The sequence below is a fragment of the Caretta caretta genome, chromosome 13 (assembly GCF_965140235.1).
Source record: "Caretta caretta isolate rCarCar2 chromosome 13, rCarCar1.hap1, whole genome shotgun sequence".
NCBI lineage: Eukaryota > Metazoa > Chordata > Testudines > Cheloniidae > Caretta > Caretta caretta.
In genome coordinates, this window is record NC_134218.1 from 40,712,869 (window position 1) to 40,729,093 (window position 16,225).

The 16,225-nt window shown below is 47.4% G+C and overlaps 1 protein-coding gene across 1 annotated transcript; it reads left to right on the forward strand.

Moving 5' to 3' along the window:
- The first annotated feature begins 286 nt into the window (after positions 1–286).
- On the forward strand, positions 287–1,249 carry LOC142068709 (olfactory receptor-like protein DTMT). The gene is made up of 2 exons (XM_075118539.1): positions 287–557; positions 843–1,249. The coding sequence occupies exons 1-2, from the start codon at positions 287–289 to the stop codon at positions 1,247–1,249; spliced, it is 678 nt and encodes a 225-aa protein (XP_074974640.1).
- The last annotated feature ends 14,976 nt before the right edge of the window (positions 1,250–16,225 follow it).

A 16,225-nucleotide genomic window follows, 5' to 3' on the forward strand; every position in this document is an offset into this window, starting at 1 on the left:
TCCCAGCCTAAAAGTCTTTATTTAACGTTCAAGAAAGCATAAGAGAGTTAGATGGGACATTTCCGTAATTCAGTAGGGTTCCATGCTCTTGGTTCACCTATATTGGAAGCTCAATCTCTTGATTATATTAGTCTTCCTCTGTTTATTAACAACTTCATTCTTCTAGTGGAGAGATGCAGTGGTATGAGGTTACCTACTCCAGGTTTCTGCTAGTGTATCCAACAGCACAAACTGACGGCGTGCACTCCATCAATATTTAATGGTTTTCTTTTTCTAGATACAGATTATGGAGAAAGTGGAAGGAAGAAATCAAACACCCATCGTGAAATTCACCCTTTTAGGATTTGGGAATGTCCCTGAGCTGCAGCCCCTTCTCTTCCTCGTGTTTCTAGTGATCTACATTGTGACTGTGGCAGGGAACATCCTCATTATTGTGCTAGTTGTGACTGATCAGCACCTTCACATCCCCATGTACTTCTTCCTGGGGAACTTGTCCTGCTTGGAGACCTGCTACACCTCCACCATCCTGCCCAGGCTGCTGGCCAGTCTCCTGACTGGGGACAGATCCATTTCTGTAAAGGGCTGCATTCTGCAATTATACTTATTTGGTGTCATGTCAACTGCAGAATGTCTGCTGCTCGTGGCAATGTCTTATGATCGGTATTTAGCGATATGCAATCCACTCCGTTATGGTGCTCTGATGAATGGCAGGGTTTGTTGCCAACTGGTGGCTGGGTCCTGGATAAGTAGCCTTGTGGGCTGTGCCATAGTAGATATTTTCTTTTTCCAATTAACATTCTGTAATTCCAAAGAAATTGATCATTTCTTTTGTGATTTTTCACCCATGATTAAGCTGTCCTGTGATGACACCCAGACTCTTCAACTGGTAACATTTACTATCTCTGCCATAGGGACAATTGTGCCCTGTCTACTGACCCTGACATCCTACGTTTGTATCATCGCCACCATCCTGAGAATCCCTTCCACCACAGGGAGGCAAAAGGCCTTTTCCACCTGCTCCTCTCACCTCATTGTGGTTTCAGTTTTCTATGGGACACTGATTACTGTCTATGTGGCTCCAACAGCTAACACTCCCACGGTCCTACACAAACTCTTCTCTGTCTTCTACACAGTCCTGACTCCCATGGTCAATCCTGTCATCTATAGCCTGAGAAACAAAGAGGTCAATGAGTCCCTGAGAAAAGCTATTCTTAAACTGATTGCTTCCAGAAAAGGCATAGAACCTTAAAGGACAAATTTTAGCATATAGTAAAATAGAGATGAACTGAAATAGTTTCTTAGACATGGCCCATTGGAGTCCTTGAGAATAGGAGAGTCCTTGAGAACCCCTCATTGACCTTACTTCATCCATTTTCTTTCTTTCTTTCTTTCTTTTACTTGGATACTTTTTCAGTATTAATCTTTCATACATTTAATACACATTTCTTTATACAAAACTTGATACTGTAAAAAGAAAAGGAGTACTTGTGGCACCTTAGAGACTAACCAATTTATTTGAGCATAAGCTTTCGTGAGCTACAGCTCACTTCATCGGATGTGATGATATCTTGATATTGTAAGAGACATTCTTTAAGAAAAATGTTTTCTTTTCCAGACACACATTTCAGTAAAACACTCTGCTTCATGCATCCATACATTCATCCGTACATGAACACAAGTGCCCAAATTCTGCAAGGAGCTTAACATCTTTGGAGTGGCTCTGGGTCTCTTCCACTCCCACTGAAGCCAATGACATTCATTCTCCACTGATTAGGATCCTCTGTTGTCAATTTTTAGAGTGGTAGCCGTGTTAGACTGTATCAGCAAAAACAAAGAGGAGTCCTTGTGGCACCTTAGAGACTAACACATTTATTTGGGCATAAGCTTTCATGGGCTAAAACCCACTTCAACAGAAGCATGGAGTGGAAAATACAGTCAGCGGTATATATATAATAAGATGGAAGTTGCCTTACTGAGTGGAGGGTCAGTGCTAACGAGGCCAATTCAGTTAAGGTGGAAGTGGCCTATTTTCAGTGGTTGATTACTTCTGTAGTATTAACAAGGCCAATACAATCAAGGTGGACGTCACCCATTTCCAACAGTTGAAAAGAAGGTGTGAATATCAACTGAGGGAAAATTAGTTTGTGTAGTGACCCATCCACTCCCAGTCTTTATTCAGGCTTAATTTGGTGTCCAGTTTAAATTAATTCCAGTTCTGCAGTTTCTTGTTGAAGTCTGTTTTTGAAGTTTTTTTTGTTGAAGAATTGCCACTTTTAGGTCTGTTATTGAGTGACCAGGGAGATTGAAGTGTTCTCCTACTGGTTTCTGAACGTTATAATTCCTGATGTCAGATTTGTGTCCATTTATTCTTTTGCATAGAGACTGTCCAGTTTGGCCAATGTACATGGCAGAGGGGCATTGCTGGCACATGGTGGCATATATCACATTGGTGGATGTGCAGGTGAATGAGCCCCTGATGGTGTGGCTGATGTGGTTAGGTCCTATGATGGTGTCCCTTGAATAGATATGTGGACAGAGTTGGCACCGGGGTTTGTTGCAGTGTTTGGTTCTTGGGTTGGTGTTTTTGTTGTGTGGTGTGTAGTTGCTGGTGAGTCTTTGTTTTAGGCTTGAGGGCTGTCATTCTTCAGCCCATCACCATAGAGTTATGCCTCTCTGTTGTGGGGAGGAGCCTGCTTTGTCCCTCTGTTTTTGTGTTCTTGCATCTTATGGGTCTGCATTCTAAGAAATAAAGGAATGTTACATTGCAAGCTTCAAGCAATACTGTTTTATGTTTTTATCTAACTGAGAACATAACTGAGAGCTGGTTGGAAAAAGATGTGGGGAAATGGGATTTTTTCTCATTTTGTTTTTTGTTTTTCCCTTCATTTTTAAAATTTCATTTGTTTGATATTTTTCAGTACTGTCATTGTCATAGACACTGGAGGAGGGGTTTCAAAGACACAGGCAGGAGTTGGGCATCAGGAAAGTCAATGGGAGATAGGTACATAGGTGGATGAAAACTTTGCCGGGTATGGAGAGGTGATGGATCTTGTCCATGAGCATCCAGGAGACCAGTGATATGAATGGGAAGAGAACACAAGTCTCCTGAGTCCTGGCCACTGCCTCACATGACATAAACACCAATGTATCAAAGGAAACGATATAGGCTCGGCTTGTCCAATCCTCTCAGCCCCTTTGAAAATCCCACCAAATCTTGGATGAGGGCAGGATCTCTGGGGGTAATTTTTAAAGGCACCTAATTTTCCCCTAGCTGAAAAAGGCAGATAAACCTTGCTTCTCTTCCTTTGTCAGGTGCTTTTCAAACAATGAGTGAAAACTGCACTAGGGGAGCTAAGGCAGAGATTTCAGAACCACCCAGAAGTTTTGGATGCCCACAACCAGCTCAGTGGCAGTAAAAGGGAAATATAGTGACCATCTTTAAAAAAGGGAAGAAGGAGAATCCAGGGAATGATAGATCAGTCAGCCTCACCTCAGTCCCTGGAAAAATCATGGAGCAGGTCCTCAAGGAATCCAGTTTGAAGCACTTGGAGGAGACGAAGGTGATCAGGAACAGTCAACATGGATTCACCAAGGGCAAGTCATGCCTGACCGACCTGATTGCCTTCTATCTTAAGATAACTGGCTCTGTGGATATGGGGAAAGCATGGACGTGGTATGCCTTGACTTTAGCAAAGCTTTTGATACGGTCTCCCACATTATTCTTGCCAGCAAATTAAAGAAGTATGGATTAGATCAGGGATGGGCAAACTATTGCCCGTGGGCAGGATCCGGCCCCTCAGGGCTTTGGATCCAGCCTGAGGGATTGCCACCCCCATGGTGCTGCTGGGCTAAGTGCGGGGAAGGGCTGGCACCATGTCCCTGCGACTCCTGGGGAAGAGAGGCAGAGGGCTCTGTGCGCTGACCTTGCCTGCAGGCACCACCCCCCGCAGCTCCTATTTCCCGGGAAGGGGGAACTGAAGCCAATGGGAGCTTCTAGTATGGTACCCACAGGCGAGGGCAGCGTGCAGCAGAGCCACCCTCCCCACCCCACCCCAGGAGCCACTGCTGGACATGCTGGTCACTTCCGGGAGTGGCGCGAGGCCAGGGCAGGCAGGGAGCCTACCTTAGGCACGTTGCGCACCACTTCCACCCCAGTGCCACTCGAGGTAAGCAGTGCCGGGCCAAAGCCTGGACCCCAAACCCCTGCCTTGAGCCCCCAGTCACACTCCCCCCTGCACCCCAACCCCCTGCCCTGAGCCCCCTGCTACATCTCCCACTCCTCCTGCACCCCAACTGCCTGCCCTAAGACCCCTCATACACCCCGCACCCCTCCTCTGCACCAACCTCTTGCCCAGAGCCCCTTCATGCACACTGCACCTCCTCACACATCCCGCACCTCAACCCCTGCCCCACTCCTGCATGTAATTTCCCCACCCAGATGTGGCCCTCGGGCCAAAAAGTTTGCCCACCACTGGATTAGATGAATGGACTATAAGGTGTATAGAAAGCTGGCTAGATTGTTGGGGTCAATGGGTAGTTATCAACAGTTCGATATCTAGTTGGCAGACGGTATCAAGTGGAGTGTCCCAGCAGTCATTCCTGGGGCTCGTTTTGTTCAACATCTTCATTAATGATACTGATGATGGGGTGGATTGCACCCTCAGCAAGTTCATGGATGACACTAACCTTGGGGCAGAGGTAAATATTCTGGAGGGTAGGAATAGGGCCCAGAGCGAGCTAGACAAATTGGAGGATTGGGTCAAAAGAAATCTGATAAGGTTCAACAAGGACAAGTGCAGAGTCCTGCACTTAGGACGGAAGAATCCCATGCACTGCTACAGGTTTGGGATCGACTGGCTAAGTGGCACTTTTGCCAAAAAGGACCTGGGGATTACAGTGGACGAGAAGCTGGATATGAGTCAACAGTGTTACCTTGTTGCCAAGAAGGCTAACGGCATATTAGATTGCATTAGTAGAAGCATTGCCAGCAGATCGTGGGAAGTGATTATTCCCCTCTATTCGGCACTGGTGAGGTCACATCTGGAGTATTGCATCTAGTTTTGGGCCCCCCACTACAGAAAGGATGTGGACAAATTGGAGAGAGGGAGGGCAATGAAAATGCTTCGGGGGCTGGGGCACATGACTTAGGAGGAGAGGTTGAGGGAACTGGGGTTATTTAGTCTGCAGAAGAGAAGAGTGAGGGAGGATTTGATAGCAGTCTTCAGCTACCTGAGGAGGGATTCCAAAGAGGATGAAGTTCAGCTGTTCTCAGTAGTGGCAGATAACAGAACAAGGAGCAATGGTCTCAAGTTGCAGCGGGGGAGACCTAGGTTGGATATTTGGAAAAACTATTTTATTAGGAGGGTGGTGAAGCACTGGAATGGGTTACCCAGGGAGATGGTGGAATCTCCATCCTTAGAGGTTTTTAAGGCCCAGGTTGGCAAAGCCTTCGCTGGGATGATTTAGTTGGGGTTGGTCCTGCTTTGAGCAGGGTGTGATGGGTTCGATCACAGAGATCCCCTTGTGACTGTCACCTGATGTGCTGAAAATACCTCTGAGCCCGTTTTCCACTGCCAGTTTGGGACTCCAGAACCCTGCCTTGTTGAGCCAGACACGCTAGTCACCTGCAACACACACCGAGGTCTGATCCACACCCCCAAAGCTGCAGAATTTAACCAAAAATTGCTCAGCAACTCACCTATCTCCAGCACCCGGACACTCAGTTCTCAATGCAATCCAAACCCAAATAAATCCGATTTACTCTGTATCAAGCTTATACAGGGTAAACCCATAAATTGTCCATCCTCTATAACACTGATAGACAGATATGCACAGCTATTTGCTCCCTCAGGTATTAATCACTTACTCTGTGTTTACTAATAAACAAAAGTGATTTTATTAAGTATAAAAAGTAGGATTTAAGTTGTTTCAAGTAATAACAGACAGAACAAAGTAAGCAAATAAAATAAAGCAAAATAAAGCACGCAAGTCTAAGCCTAATACATTAAGAAACTGAATACAGGTAAATCTCACCCTCAGAGCTGTTCCAATAAGCTTCTTTCACAGACTAGACTCCTTCCTAGACTGGGCCCAATCCTTTCCCCTGGTACAGTTTTTGTTAGTTCCAGCTCAGGTGGTAACTAGGAGATTTCTCATGACTGGCAGCCCCCTTTGTTCTGTTTCACCCACTTTTATAGCTTCGGCACAAGGTGGGAATCTTTTGTCTCTCTGGGTCCCCACCCCTCCTTCGAAATGGAAAAGCACCAGGTTTAAGATGGATTCCAGTCCCAGGTGACATGGTCACATATCCTGTGAGACCCCAAGCCTCCATTCTTTCTGGCCTGAGTCACTGGAACACAGGAAGGCTTTCAAGTAAACAGAGACATTTACAACCAATTGTCCTAGTTAATGAGAGCCAGCAAGATTCCAAACCACCATTAATGGCCCACACTGTGCATAATTACAATAGTACTTCAGAGTTATACTTTATATTTCTAGCTTCAGATACAAGAATTATACATACATACAAATAGAATGAACACACTCAGTAGGTTATAAGCTTTGTAACGATACCTTAAAAGAGACCTTTTGCATAAAGCATGTTCTAGTTACATTATATTCACACTCATTAGCATATTTTAATAAAACATATGGAGTGCAACGTCACACAGGGGCTTAGACTAGATGAGTTTCTGAGGGTTCTTCCAACCCTAATCTTCTATGATTCTGTGATACACAGAGTAAAATTCTCAAAAACAGCTATGTGACATAGGCGAGTAATGCTGGGATTTTGAAGGCGCTTAAGGGAGATAGAAGCCCAACTCCCAGAATCTAGCTCACTTTGGCCCTTTTGAAATTTTCATTCTAAATTCCCCTTTCAAAAATGATATAAGCTCAAAATGTTCAGGATATTTAGGCCCCTAAAGGTGTAGATAGGTTCCTAATGGGCTCTACAGACATGCCTAGGAATCCAAGTGCCATTGAAATCAATAGGAGCTAGGCACTTAGATGCTTCTGAAACTCTCACTAGGTGTCTAGCTGCCATTTTAAGTACCTAAATACCTTTGAAAATCTGACTCTTAGATGCCTACATCCCACTGACTTTCACTGAGATTAAGGGCATGTGTACACTATCCCTCGGTTTGGACTAGGGGACTGTGAATAACAGGGCACACCAAAGTCTGTGTTGAAACTCCCCCTTTGGATGCTGTGGGTGCAGTCTACAAGATTCCTCCTTCACACTAATGTATTCCTGCTTGAAGAAGGCTATGCTATTGCTCACTAGGAATCTTTAGTTCACACCTGCAGAGCACACACAAGGAAGTTACCGTGTAGCACTTTGGTGCACATTGCTAGTCATACCTCTGTAGTCCGAACTGCAGGACCATGTAGACAAGACCTTAGACTTCAGAATTCCTAAGTCATTGCTGAAAATGGAGCTTGAGTTCCTTAGTCAGTTTCGTGCTTTAAAGAATATTATTGATAGGCATTACTGATGGGAATTTTGCTTTCTCCACGTAGTGAGTTTTGGCTGAAATAGTCCAAAAATGTTAGGTTCAAAGAACATCAGGGTTGGAAGGGACCTCCTCTAGTCCAACCCCCTGCTCAAAGCAGGACCAATCCCGAAATGGCCCCCTCAAGGACTGAACTCACAATCCTGGGTTTGGCAGGCCAATGCTCAAACCACCGAGTTATCCCTCCCCCCGACATACATGGAATTTTTAAAGAACACCTTAAAAAGTGAAATGGAAAATAGTAAAATGATTTGAAAAACTGAATAAAATAAATAATTTGAATGAACAAACTACAATGACAACAGATACAGTGTTAAGAAAACAAAATAGCTAGATAGATGTCTCCACCAATGATAACATTCTTCAGAGGCATTTGGCACACAACTTTATGTGATTCATCACTGTTCATATTTCCTTCCATGGTAGTGTCAGACCAATGATTCTGGCAAGTAATAACAGAATAGGGAACATGAAACGATTTTATACAATCAAATTCTAACATTTTCATCTGCTCCATTCTGTAAAATAAAACCAAGCATAAATCAGTGCTTTTGACATAACATTGACTATTGGGGTTAATTCCCGTCTTTTCTTTAATGTGGCCATTTTTAGAGCCCAACACGGTGTGAACCCACTGTTTGTTTTGGTGATGGGTTTTGTCACTGTGATCCAGTCTCTCACACAGTGATACCAGGCTGTATCCTCGGGTCTCTGGCTGCTTGTTTGTAAATACAGCCGGTTGTTGGGATTCTCTCCAGCGGCAATGAATCGCCCTTTTGGTGAATCGGTGTCATGAAAACTCTTTCCTTGGTATTCCACCCTGGAGACCCATTGCAGACACTACCCAGGAGCCTGACGGACCCAGCGCGGAAGTTGAACCCGGAGACTTTACAGGCGAGGCGGAGTCAAAGGGCACCGGCGGGTCCTATGTCCAAAGGAGCAGTTTCTGTAGGTGCAGAGTTGGAAAATGATGTTTCCCAACCTCCAGTGCCCGCTTTCAGTCTTGTCCCCAAGGCTGTGCGGTGCTGTTTGCTCATTGCTGCCCCTGGTGGCGGACGGGAGAAGTGGACTCTGCAGCCCCTCTCTCTTTCTCTCACCGACCCCGGTTTTTGTATTGTTATTGAAACCAGATATGAATATTGTGGAGGGTTATTTATTTACCCATTTAACCCAGGATTTTTGTCTCCTTGGAAAATGCTCCTTGGGCCAGAAAACCGACGAGAGCTGAGGAAGCGTTCTTCTAAATCAGCCATAAAAATGTTGGCATACTGTGGGGCCATGCAGGTACCCATAGCACTGCCGCTGATCTGAAGGTATACATTGTCCGCAAATGTGAAAAAGTTATGGGGGAGGACCAAGTCACAAAGTGCAGCCACCAGGTTTGCTGTGACATTATCGGGGATAGTGTTCCTGACGGCTTGTAGTCCATCTTTGTGTGGAGTGTTGGTGTAGAGGGCTTCTACATCCACAGTGGCTGACTTAGAACAACATTTCCTCAGCTCTCGTCCCCTAATGCCCCTACTCTACTTGCGCTACATTGATGACATCTTCGTCATCTGGACCCATGGAAAAGAAGCCCTTGAGGAATTCCACTATGATTTCAACAATTTCCATCCCACCACCAACCTCAGCCTGGACCAGTCCACACAAGAGATCCACTTCCTGGACACTATGGTGCTAATAAGCGATGGTCACATAAATACCACCCTATACCGGAAACCTACTGACCACTATACTTACCTACATGCCTCCAGCTTTCATCCAGACCACACCACACGATCCATTGTCTACAGCCAAGCTCTACGATACAACCGCATTTGCTCCAACCCCTCAGACAGAGACAAACACCTACAAGATCTCTATCAAGCATTCTTACAACTACGATACCTACCTGCTGAAGTGAAGAAACAGATTGACAGAGCCAGAAGAGTACCCAGAAGTCACCAACTACAGGACAGGCCCAACAAAGAAAATAACAGAACGCCACTAGCCATCACCTTCAGTCCCCAACTTAAACCTCTCCAACGCATCATCAAGGATCTACAACCTATCCTGAAGGACGACCCATCACTCTCACAGATCTTGGGAGACAGGCCAGTCCTTGCTTACAGACAGCCCCCCAACCTAAAGGAAATACTCACCAGCAACCACACACCACACAACAGAACCACTAACCCAGGACCCTATCCTTGCAACAAAGCCCGTTGCCAATTGTGTCCACATATCTATTCAGGGGACACCATCATAGGGCCTAATCACATCAGCCACACTATCAGAGGCTCGTTCACCTGCAAATCTACCAATGTGATATATGCCATCATGTGCCAGCAATGCCCCTCTGCCATGTACATTGGTCAAACTGGACAGTCTCTACCTAAAAGAATAAATGGACACAAATCAGATGTCAAAAATTATAACATTCAAAAACCAGTCAGAGAACACCTCAATCTCTTTGGTCACTCAATTACAGACCTAAAAGTTGCAATTCTTCAACAAAAAAACTTCAAAAACAGACTCCAACGAGAGACTGCTGAATTGGAATTAATTTGCAAACTGGATACAATTAACTTAGGCTTGAATAGAGACTGGTAGTGGATGGGTCATTAAACAAAGTAAAACTATTCCCCTCCCTCACCCCCCACTGTTCCTCAGACGTTCTTGTCAACTGCTGGAAATGGCCCACCTTGATTATCACTGCAAAAGGTTCTCCCCCACCCCCGCTCTCCTGCTGGTAATAGCTCACCTTAAGTGATCACTCTGGTTACAGTGTGTATGGTAACACCCATTGTTTCATGTTCTCTATGTATATAAATCTCCCCACTGTATTTTCCACTGAATGCATCTGATGAAGTGAGCTGTAGCTCACGAAAGCTTATGCTCAAATAAATTTGTTAGTCTCTAAGGTGCCACAAGTATCCCTTTTCTTTTGAAAAAATTTAGTTTGTTTAGTCCAGAGAAGAGAAGACTGAGGGGGACGTGATAACAGTTTGCAAGTACATAAAAGCAGGAGGGTGACAAATTATTCTCTTTAACCTCTGAGGATAAGACAAGAAGCAATGGGCTTAAATTCCATCAAGGGAGGTTTGACATTAGGAAAAACTTCCTGTCAGGGTTGTTAAGCACTGGAATAAATTTCCCAGGGAGGTTGTGGAATCTCCATCACTGAAGATTTTTAAGAGCAGGCTGGACAAACACCTGTCAGGAATGGTCTAAATCAGTGGTTCTTAATCTGGGGTGCACGCACCCCCTGGGGGTGCAAGATGCCCCTTCTGGGGGTGCAAGACATGCCAGATTTTCCTAGAAGGTAAATCATTGAAAACACAAATTAAGCACAGGCACGTAAGTACAACTTCTTTGTTTCATCAGTTAAGGTTTTGCAGTGGAGCCTCCCTGACATTAGGGGGCCGAGAGCAGCGTGTCCGGGAGTTTTTCTTTCATGGGGAGGATTCAGGCTACAGTGAAGGAAGATTATGATGCCCGGCTGATATTTATATTCATGTTTATATTTCTATTCCCAGTCACACTCTATTTCCCGTGTACACTCAGATTGTAAACTTGGTGGGACTGAAAGAGGTTTTATGGTCTGTGTTTGTACCGTGCCTAGGACTATGGGAGCCTAGACTATAATTAAGAACATAAGAACGGCCAGACTGGGTCAGACCAAAGGTCCATCTAGCCCAGTATCCTGTCTCCTGACAGTGGCCAACGCCAGGTGCCCCAGAGGGAACGAACAGAACAGGGAATCACGGAGTGATCCAACCCCTGTCGCCCATTCCCAGCTTCTGGAGACCCAGGGCACTAGGCCCACAACCAGCATCAAATCTATCACCACTGAGCATCATCCTCAAGATCATTTACTTAGTTAATTATTAATAGGCTATAAAGTGTAGACAGACTCTTTCTTCTGGCTGTGTTTAAAGAACTTGTATGATAGGAACGCTACGTGTTTCACACCATCCCCACGATGTAATATTGAGGGATAACAACAAAAACAACAACAATATTTCCATTCCCACTTCCATTCAGACACTATAACCATTCACGCTGAAACACAGATTTCCATTCCCATTCCCACTGTCACTCATGTTCGCTTTCATATCCCCAAACTCATTCACACACATCGGAGAGAGAGAGAGAGAGAGAGAGAGAGAGAGAGAATTTTCTAAGGGAATGTTGGAAAGACAGTTACTCTGAATGATACTCAGACGATAAGATTCATAGATTCATAGATATTTAGGTCAGAAGGGACCATTATGATCATCTAGTCTGACCTCCTGCACAATGCAGGCCACAGAATTTCAAGTGAGACAATGTACAGGGCAGGGAGCTGAATAAATCTTTAAACAGACACTACCCAGCTCTATGACATTGACCAACAGGGATTTGAGCAGCAGCCGTGGGCCCTTTGATAGCTGCCAGGGTTTGTGTTTTCACCTCTCCTGCTTTCTATCCCCACATGGGAACTGAGAGGTGAACATGGAACTATTTGGGCTTCTGTCTGGCAGATAATAATTCCTTTGAACCCATATCAATGTGTGTAATGAAATGTTTGGTGTGATTAGAATATGACCCTATAGATCATTGTTGCAACCACTGTTATATATTTGCAGCACATATTGTACAAAGGTTGTTGAGTGAGGTGTCTATGAAAAGGTTATGATTTGCTGATGATAATTATGCTGTCTATGTGCATGTATCATTTTTGTATGTGAAGTTATAAGTGTTGGAATATCCAGGGCTGGTGCAAGGACATTTTGCACCCTAGGCGAAACTTACACCTTGCGCCCCCCTTCTCCCTCCCCTCCCCTCAGGCCATCGCTTATTATAAACTTTCAAAATACTTTCAGAAATACACCCTTTTTAATCACGTATATTTCCTTCCTTCATTCTTTCATATCAAAATCTACTGTATTTTATTCTGCCGTTAGAATATCCAATTATTGTTATCAATAAAAAGTTATAACATTAGACTGGTGGATACTCTATCTTACAACAACAACTGACAATATTAATATGACAAATTTCAACAACCTACACACTCATATTTGCACAATAGTGAGTTTGGATCCCGTGCCACTCCCAGGAGCCAGCGGTGGCTCCCCGGGGAGACTAGTGGATCCAATCAGAGAGAAACCCCCATGCGGCTCTGTGGCGGGCAGGTGGCCTGAACTAGGTCCTTTATCCAAAGTCCCTTGACCCTTTTTGCTTGGTGCCAGGGAGTGCCACTTTTTTGACTGCTTCTTGGACACTGGCGAGGAGTAGAGGTGCCAGACTGATCCCGGTGCCAGGGGTGAACTACAAACCGAGGCCAAGGTGCTGGGCCTAGAGTCCTGCTGAGACTGCAGTCCTGCAATAGGCAGAGCACAGCCTCCATGAGGAGAGCCCTCAAACCAATGTCATGCTCTTTCTGCGATCTCGGACAAAAGTTTTTACAAATCTGACACTTGTCTTTCATGTTTGATTCCCTCAAGCACTTCAGGCAGCTGCTATGGGGGTCACTCACAGGCTTAGGCCTGTTGCAGGCATAACAGGGCTTAAAACCCAGATACTGGCAGGGGTGGCAGGTTTGTAGAAATTTTGGTGGTTCCTAGAACCCGCCCCCCCAAACTCTGCCCCCCACCTGCCTAAGGCTCTGGGAGGGAGTTTGGATGTGGGGAGGAGGTCTGGGGTGCAGGCTCTGGGTTGGGGCAGGAGATTGGGGTGCAGGCTCTGGGAGGGAGTTTGGCAGCAGAGAGGGTGTGTGGGAAGGGGATGGGGGTGGAGGGGTGAGGACTGTGGGGTGAGGCTGGGGATGAGGGGTTAGGGGTGTGGGAGGAGGCTCAGGGCTAGGCAGAGGGTTAGGGTGTGGGGCGATGAGGGCTCTGGCTGGGGTTGGGGATGAGGGCTTTGGGGTGTGGGAGAGGCTCGGAGCTGGGGCAGAGGGTTGGGGTGGGGGGGTGAGGGCTCTGGCTGGGGGTGCAGGCTCTCAGGCGGGGCAGGGCTGGGGATGAGTTTGGGGTGTAGGCAGGCTGCCCCAAGGATGGGGCCAGAGTGGAGGACTCCCCCCAGCCCTCTCTCTGCTGGCAGCAGTGAGTTCTGTGGGAGGGGCCCCCCATGCCCCCCCCCCAGTAGCACACTCACCCTGTATCACTGTCAATGCACATGCTCCTAGGGTCCCTCTCGGGTCCAGGAAGCCCCCTCGTCCCCCCTGTGGGGGGAGCTGGGAGGGGGGGCTGCCATCACATGTGCGCCTCCTCCCCTGCTGCTGCCCCTCACTGTAGCCTCACTGGGGGTGACCCTTGCCCAGTGTGGGGCAGGAGCGGTGACTGCGGGTGGGGGGGGGGGGGCTGTGCTGGTGGAGAGTCCTGCCGGAAAAGGGAAGGTCTGAGGGGGAAGGGCGGGGGAAGGGCAACCTGCCCTGCCCTAGTGGAAATGGGGCTCTAGGACCCTGCGGCAGCAGTTGATGCCAGGACCAGAGCAGAGCGGAGGCAATGTGGGGCTGCAGGAGAGATGCAGGGACGCTTCTGGGGCTGGGAAAGCGCGCCGGGGCAGCAAGTGGGGGCCGGGGGACACTTTGGGGAAGCATGGGGGGACGGGACAGCAGGATGAAATACTGTAAAAAATTGGGGGGCACCGCTTTTTGGTGCCCCCAAATCTTGACGCCCTAGGTGACCGCCTAGTTCACCTAGTGGTCGCACCAGCCCTGGGAATATCCACCCGCTTTATGGGGATTGTCTGCCCCATTCTTTGCAGTTCACCCTAGTGGAGTGACCAGAGCTGTCCCCCACTGGGACACTGGTCACAGCCAGATATGCCGTGTAAGATATCTGCAAACATGTTAGAATTTGCCACATATGATGATCTTGTTTATATGTTGGTATCACCTCAGATCTACTTACCGCGGTGTCTTCACTGCGGTAACTCGGCAGCTGAGACTCTCCCGTTGACTCCGCTTGTGCTTTTCCTTCTGGTGGAGTGCTCAGTGGTTGACTTATCCCGTCTATACTAGATGCGATAAATAGACCTCCCGCTGGATTGATCGCTGCCCACCAATCCAGCGGGTATGTAGACAAGCCCTAAAGGCTTCCCAGCCATGTGCTGGCCGGCTTGTGTTTGGAACAAAGGAAGCACAGGCCGCATGGAAAAGACTATAAATGCAGCTGCATCTTCTCCATTTGGTCTTCAGTCCTGCTTCTTCCCTCTGGAGGGACTTTGCTACAAATGGAAGCTCTGAACAAAGGACTGAAGGACCCATCCGGGCTGTGGGTGTGCTCCAGGGACTTGACTTAAGACAGCAGATTACTCCATCACTGCTACAAGCCTGAACCACGAACTTTGCCGTTACTTGATGTCATTGATTCCTTTCAAAGTAGCAGCCGTGTTAGTCTGTATTCGCAAAAAGAAAAGGAGGACTTGTGGCACCTTAGAGACTAACCAATTTATTTGAGCATGAGCTTTCGTGAGCTACAGCTCACTTCATCCGATGAAATGAGCTGTAGCTCAGGAAAGCTCATGCTCAGATAAATTGGTTCCTCTCTAAGGCACCACAAGTCCTCCTTTTCTACAAACATCCCAGTTTCCTAAAAGGGCCAGAGCCTCCCTGGTGTAAATCAGGAGTAACTCGAGTCTAATGAAAGCAGTTGTGTGACTTTACACTAGCGGAGATTTGGCCTCAGGGGCAATTCGCTCCATCCCTTGGGTCTGATGCGAACCCCAGCGCGCTTGTCCCCTTTGAACAGACAAACGCTGTCCTGTGAGTCTGACACTGAGACCGGCCGGGGGAGCCAACATACCGGGTCTGCGAGGGGAGAGCGACTCAGAACAGGACTCACTCCGCATTGGAGTTCACAGATGAAGCAGGGGGTCTCTGCACTCAGCGGGGTCTGGGCAGGAAGGGGAGACACGTTGCCCGGGAACGGAAGGGTTAAACTGGCGGGAGGTTTGTGTCCCGTTCCCCCGGGTGCCGGGTCTCCTGCCCGAGCCCGAAGCGGGGGGTGTCGCTGCTGCCCCCGCGCGGCCGCCGGGAGAAGGGCGATTCCGCAGCCTGGGTTTTTGTGCGATCACAAACCGGTTTGGTGTCACTGTGTAACTCGCACAGTAATAGCGGGCGGTGTCCTCGGGCTTCAGGCCGGTCATTTGCAGATACAGCTCACTCTTGGCGTTATCCCTGGAGATGGTGAATCGCCCTTTCACTGCATCGAGGTAGTCTATACTACTCCCATCGTAGCTTATATAAGCGACCCATTCCAGTCCCTTCCCGGGAGCCTGGCGGACCCAATCCATCCAGTAGCTGCTGAAGGTGAACCCGGAGGCTTTGCAGGAGAGGCGGAGAGAGTCTCCGGGCTTCTTCACACCCCCTCCGGACTCCACCAGCGTCTGGGACCGGACACCTGGGAATAAAGACAGGCCATTAATGTCGGTATAAAAACAGCGAGAACACAATATTCTTCTAACTCTGCCAGGTCTTCAGAGGAGGAAAATACCTTCCAAAGCTGCTACAGCGACAATGACAAGGAGCAAAAATCCCATTTTCCCGGGTGCTGGAGGGGAAAGTTCTCAGGGGACTGGCTGGTGACTGCACAGAGCCAGGGGGCTGCGGATTGTGTCTCCGGGTGCAGCCTGGCCAGAGAGAGGCAGAGATTTAAAGAGGAAACTGTCTCCCTCATTTGCATGCCCCGCTTTATAAGAGACACACACTCCTGCTGCCAGTGGTCGGATTGACTCTCCCCAAG

Bases quoted from the DNA above. Each gene is read 5' to 3' on its own strand.
- LOC142068709 (XM_075118539.1), top strand. From the start codon at position 287: ATGGAGAAAGTGGAAGGAAGAAATCAAACACCCATCGTGAAATTCACC. The intron at 558-842 runs GGGACAGATCCA...GTGATTTTTCAC, and splicing joins GCTGGCCAGTCTCCTGACTG to CCATGATTAAGCTGTCCTGT.